The following is a 5,624-nucleotide window of genomic DNA, read 5'->3' on the forward strand; positions in this document are numbered from 1 at the left end:
CGTGGACCGCTGTAATGACGTATGTTTAAAACAGACAAATGCCTGCATGCATGAGTCGCCTTCATATATATATAATGTTTTTCCTGCCATTCTGTTTTCTTTTCTGCTTCTCTTCTATTTCTGTTCTGTTCAGCTAAGGACAGAAAATCTGCCTGCTTTGCCTCATGGCCTCATTGCTTAGACCATCCATGTGAAGCCATCAGGGAGTAGCAAGGCCTCTGTGTCCATCCCAGACTTAACTCTGTAGTAAACCCTTTGTAGTGACTGAGTGTCAGGGATTTCTGGCTCAGAGAAGGGCATTCCCTGCACATCCTCTTTGGAAAGCCACATTGGGGAACAATGTGCTTCCTCAGAGCCTCCTCTGGCATGGTGGGGAGGAAAACCCCCCAAAGTGGCAGAAGAAGACAGCTGAGACCAAGATTGCAGCTGCTTTCAAAGCTTTATTGCAGAACTGAAGGAATGAGCCCAGGGTGGGGTTTGTGGGGAGGGTCTCCAGGGTGGTCCAGGGCAGAAGGAGGCTCTTCAGGTCAAGGTCGAACAGTAGTTCCAATTCTGGTGGGTCTCCCCGTTGCTGACCCTGTAAAAACAAACATTCAGATGTGAGCTTTCTTCCCGTGAGAACAGCCTCCGGTGCTTCCCCTGCCTCATCTTACAGCCAGGGAGACCCAAAGCTGAAATCAGGAGGAATGGCCCGATTGGGAAAGCCAGGAAGCAATGGGGCAGCCTCCCCCCCTGGAGTTATGGGGCCGCATCACTGGGGGTTTCAAGAAGAATGCAGACTAACAAAATTGGAAGGGACCTCAGAGATCTTCTAGTCCAGTGGTCGGCAAACCGCGGCTCGCGAGCCACATGTGGCTCTTTACACATTTTAATGTGTGCCGGGCGCCCGCTCCCCTCCCTCCTCTCGGGCACTTCAAAACAAGCGCCCCTTTCCCTTTTTTCTTTTCGACCCACAATGATTAGGGAGGATCCTGAAGTCGGGCGGAGACGAGAAGCGAGGAGGCAGAAAAAGAAACGGAGGCTAAGGAGCTTCCCCCCCCCCGCCCCCTCCCAGCAAAAATCTAACCGGGGAGCCGGGCGGGCAGTAGCAAATTAACCGATCACGCGGCGTGGGTAGTAGCAAATTAACCGATCACGCGGCGTGATCGGTTAATTTGCTACTGCCCGCCCGGCTCCCCGGTTAGATTTTTGCTGGAAGGGGGCGGGGGGGGGAAGCTCCTTAGCCTCCGTTTCTTTTTCTGCCTCCTCGCTTCTCGTCCCCGCCCGACTTCAGGATCCTCCCTAATCATTGTGGGTTGAAAAGAAAAAAGGGAAAGGGGCGCTTAAAGGTTCAAACAGTAGAGCAAACGCTTCAGAGGCAACAGTTTTCACGGGGAATTAGAACAGAGAGCCCTGGAGTTTCGCTGCCCACCCGGTCAGACCTCGCTTTCCTCGCATGATTGGCTAATTTGCTACTGCCCGGCTCCCCGGTTAGATTTTTGCTGGGGGGGGGAAGCTCCTTGGCCTCCGTCTCTTTTTCTCCCTCCTCGCTTCTTGGGGCTCCACCAATGGGGGGGAGGGCAAGGCCCAGCACCAGGCTTTGGGCTAACACAGAGGTCTGCAAAGTTGGCTGTTTTAAGACTGGTGGACTTCAATTCTCAGAATTCTGGGAGTTGAAGTCCACCAGTCTTAAGAGCCAATTTTGCAGATCCCTGGGCTAATATGATTGATGCCCTTGGTGGACTTCAATTCTCAGAATTCTGGGAGTTGAAGTCCACAAGTCTTCAAGCTGTCAGGTTTGAAGACCCCTGGGGTTTTTTTCTAAAGGGTTAGGGGTGCAAGGGTCTTGCAACTTGACAGCTTTAAGACTTGCACACTTCAATGCCAGAGTTCCTGAGCCAATATGACTGGAGGAGGAATTCTGGGAGTTGAAGTCCACAAGCCTTAAAGCTGTCAGGTTTGAAGACCCCTTAGGGTTTTTTTCCTAAAGGGTTAGGGATGCAAGGATCTTGTAACTTGACAGCTTTAAGACTTGTGTGCTTCAAATGCCAGAGTTTATTGAAACTAAAAACAGTGTACCATCCTATGTATTTTCGGTTTTAAAAATGTGGCTCTCAAACTAAATTTCAATCGTGGTTTTGACGAGATTTGGCTCAGTTGAAAAAAAAGGTTGCCCACCACTGGCCTAGTCCAATCCCCTGCTCAAGCAGGAAACCCTATTCCATTTGAGACAATTGCTGTCCAGTCTCTTTTTGAAAGCATTCACTGATGGAGCACCCATCACTTCTGGTGGCAAGCTGTTCCACTGGCTAATTGTTCTCACGGTCAGAAAGTTTCTCCTTAGTTCTAGGTTGCTTCTTTCTTTGTTCAGTTTCCACCTTCTCCAACGCAGTGACCAGCAACAGCTGAACTGGGGGGCCACCAGTGGTGATTCAGGAGGAGGAGAAGGTCAGGAGGGCCACATAGGAGACCCAAGCCTTCCACTGGTTTTTGTAGAGATCGATCAGGTAGAAGGCTCCACCCACCAAGGTTTCCTCCTTTTCTTTTACATCAGCTCCACCTTTGATGGACACCAGGAGAGCCTGAAAGACCCCCGAGGGACCTTCATGTGCCCAGACCATGTCTCACCCCACACAGCCCTTCCTTTGGTCTAAGCAAACGGCACAAGGAAGAGCTTACGACACTTACCATGCGTCTCATAGACAACATTCTTGCACTCAGTCAGGCAACCGTAACGACAACACTTCTCTGCCCCGGGACAGTCCCAGTCATGTCGACAGTTCTGGAGACAAGGAAGTTGCGGAGGGCCCCAGGGACACATCCCTGGTTTTTCTGCAAAGGAGAAGACCCCAAGGCTGAGAGATTCCCCCGGAATTGGAGTCCCAGATCAAGCAAGATCCCACCTCTGGACCGTTCATCTCCACACATCCAGGATGGTACATTGCCAGAATCCCACCCCCTCACCGCCTTCCCCACAAAGCACAGGCGTTTCCCTCTGGGGTCAACCTCTCAGGACCTTGGGGGGAGGGACACTATAATTGCCCTCCCTCTCTTGGCTGGGGGTGGACAGGCACAACCCCAGTTTCCCCCAAAGAGGAAGGAGGAATTTCAGGGAATGGGAGGCAGGGACTTTCTGTGCCGGTTCTGCACATCCCCACACCCCCTCCCCAAATACAGAGGGGCTAAGAGAGGACCCTCCCCCAAGCAGAGGCTGGACCACCGGGAGGTCTTCCTTCCTTGGACCTCCTGGAAGATGCCTGAAGTTCTTTGGCTAAATGGGGAGGTTGAAGATCTGAGTGGGTCCCTCAGCACAGGCCCCTGGGCCCCCCTCGTAAGTGGGCAGGATGGAGCCATCAGGCCAACATCCACATAAGCAGGGACAAAATGCCCCCCCCCCCAAATAATTCCCTACTCAAAAAGAAAAGAACTAAGCTCAGAGAGCACCAGGGACTACATAGTCTGTCTGTCTTTCTTTCTTTCTTTCTTTCTTTCTTTCTTTCTTTCTTTCTTTCTTCCTTCCTTCCTTCCTTCCTTCCTTCCTTCCTTCCTTCCTTCCTTCCTTCCTTCCTTCCTTCCTTCCTTCTTTCTTTCTTTCTTTCTTTCTTTCTTTCTTTCTTTCTTTCTTTCTTTCTCCTCTTCTCTGCAAACCCCACTCTCTTCTAGCACTGATGTCATTCCCTAGTTGGGTAATGAAACATCTGCAAGAAAACCACCAGGCTCAGAGAGCACCAGGGACCCCACAGTTCAACCTGAATGACAAAGATTTCCTTCTACGGAACCAATCATAGCCTGTTGTGAGAACCAGGATGCTTCATTAAGTCATCTTATGCTTAATGGTAAGAGAAGGCAGTTCTTATTCTATGAAGAGGCCACTCCGCAACTCCTTCCCTACTCACCAGCACAGGTGTTGTGGCATTCTGCAGCTATTTGCGGGATCGTATCCTGCCCCACACATCCCTTCGGCTGATTCACTCAAATAGAGAGGGACTCCTCCGGGTGCCGTCCACTAGGCTGTGCCAGCGGGCGACGCCCAGGGGAAGTGCCTTCTCTGTGATGGGCCCGACCCCCTGGAATGACCTTCCCCCTGACATTAGAATGACTATGGACCTCCGCTCCTTCTGCCGGAAACTCAAAATGCACCTGTTTCATCTAGCCGGCCTGGCCTAATTCCAGCTTTCCCTCCTCAGTTTGTATTTTTAAATTTGATGGTTTGGTTTTAAGGTTTAAGTTTTTAATTCTTATAAATTTGTACAGGGGATATTTAATTCAATTTTAGTTATGTATATTATCGAGTGTATGGTTTTTAAATTTGTACCTGTACACCGCCCCGAGTCCCTTCGGGGAGAGGGGGGGGGGTCTAGAAGTTTAATAAATTAAATTAATTAATTCATCTCTGGTCTTAAAATTGTTGGCATTGCCCTGGCATCCACCATAAATAAACTCCTGGCAGTTATTTAAAGTCGAGTTGTAGTAGAAGCGAACGAGGTAAGCTTTACATGGTCCAGGGTCAGCAGGAAGATAACAAATCCCTGTGAAATACGGGGGGGGGGGGATGTTATTTGACTAGCTAGCACATGTCTTTAATGCCACTCCCCAACCTTGTGCCCTCCTAACATGCTCAGGCTGAAGCAGTCAAAAGCCACCTGGGGTGTTTTTATTTGATTATTTGGTTGCCTACTCAGAAGGCTGATGGAGATTCCCAGTCATCTAGATCATGTTCTTCCAAAGGGGCTTTGCAACTGGACTTTCTTCCTTTATTTCTTGAAAACGTTTCACCTCCCATCCAAGAACTGAAGAAGCGAAGAAGCTTCTTCGATGAGACGTGAAACATCTTTAAGGAAAACAAACTCCAGATGATTCTTGAAAAGCACCTTTTAAACAGTCAACTACCATCTCCGGAACCTCCCCAGAAGAAGCCCCACCAAGCCAGAGGTTCTAGACTGGTTTCCCTTCCCTGGGGGAGAACTCTGGCCACTTCAGCCCCTCCCTGCCAAGGGCCCCGAGATCTTTCTGAAAGCTCACTTGGACGGTCTGTCTGGCCGGAGACGGGGGTCAGCTCTGCCCAGAGGGTGAGGAGTCCCAGCAGGAGAAGAAGACCTCCAGAAGACATGGTGAAGCTGTCTGTCCCACACTCGGGCTGCTGGCTCTATTTATTCTCCTAGCTGGGAATTTCACACCTCCAGATCCAGGAATCAGGATGACTTAATGAGTGAGAATCCAAATTATTTCCTCTTTCACAAGATGGGCGAACGAGAGATGGGGAATCTGAGAATCTGGGAATGTGGGCATGTGGCCACTTTGGAGAAGGCTAGGCAGGGCCCTGTTGTCATGCTCCCTGTTATTACATCTTCCTGAATGTGATCATTTAGCATTCCTTTTCTATACCAATAACATGGGATCCATTGGAAAGGGACCCTGGAAATCAGTCAATCAGAATAAAGCTGGAACGGTCCTTGGAGGCCTTCTAGTCTAACCTCCTGCTCAAGCAGGAGACCTTGTACCATTTCAGGCAAGTGGCCCTCCAGTGAATAAGCACAAGATTTGAAGGAAAACTGTTTGACTGGTTAATTGTCCTCGCTGTAGTTTGCTGGGTGTAGTTTCCCCCCCCCCCCTTTCCTTTTCCCACAGCAGCTCTTTTCCAATCC

General features: G+C 50.0%; 1 protein-coding gene across 1 annotated transcript; it reads right to left on the bottom strand.

Moving 5' to 3' along the window:
• Positions 1–420: 420 nt before the first annotated feature.
• LOC309389949 (carwaprin-a-like) lies at positions 421–5,157 on the bottom strand. The gene is made up of 3 exons (XM_081948912.1): positions 5,002–5,157; positions 2,668–2,811; positions 421–577 (listed from the first exon to the last, which is right to left on the bottom strand). Exons 1-3 carry the CDS (start codon positions 5,087–5,089, stop codon positions 528–530), a joined length of 282 nt encoding a protein of 93 aa, XP_081805038.1. The 5' UTR covers positions 5,090–5,157; the 3' UTR covers positions 421–527.
• Positions 5,158–5,624: the final 467 nt, after the last annotated feature.

The sequence above is a fragment of the Natrix helvetica genome (assembly GCF_964273705.1).
Source record: "Natrix helvetica genome assembly, chromosome: 3".
Lineage (NCBI taxonomy): Eukaryota > Metazoa > Chordata > Lepidosauria > Squamata > Natricidae > Natrix > Natrix helvetica.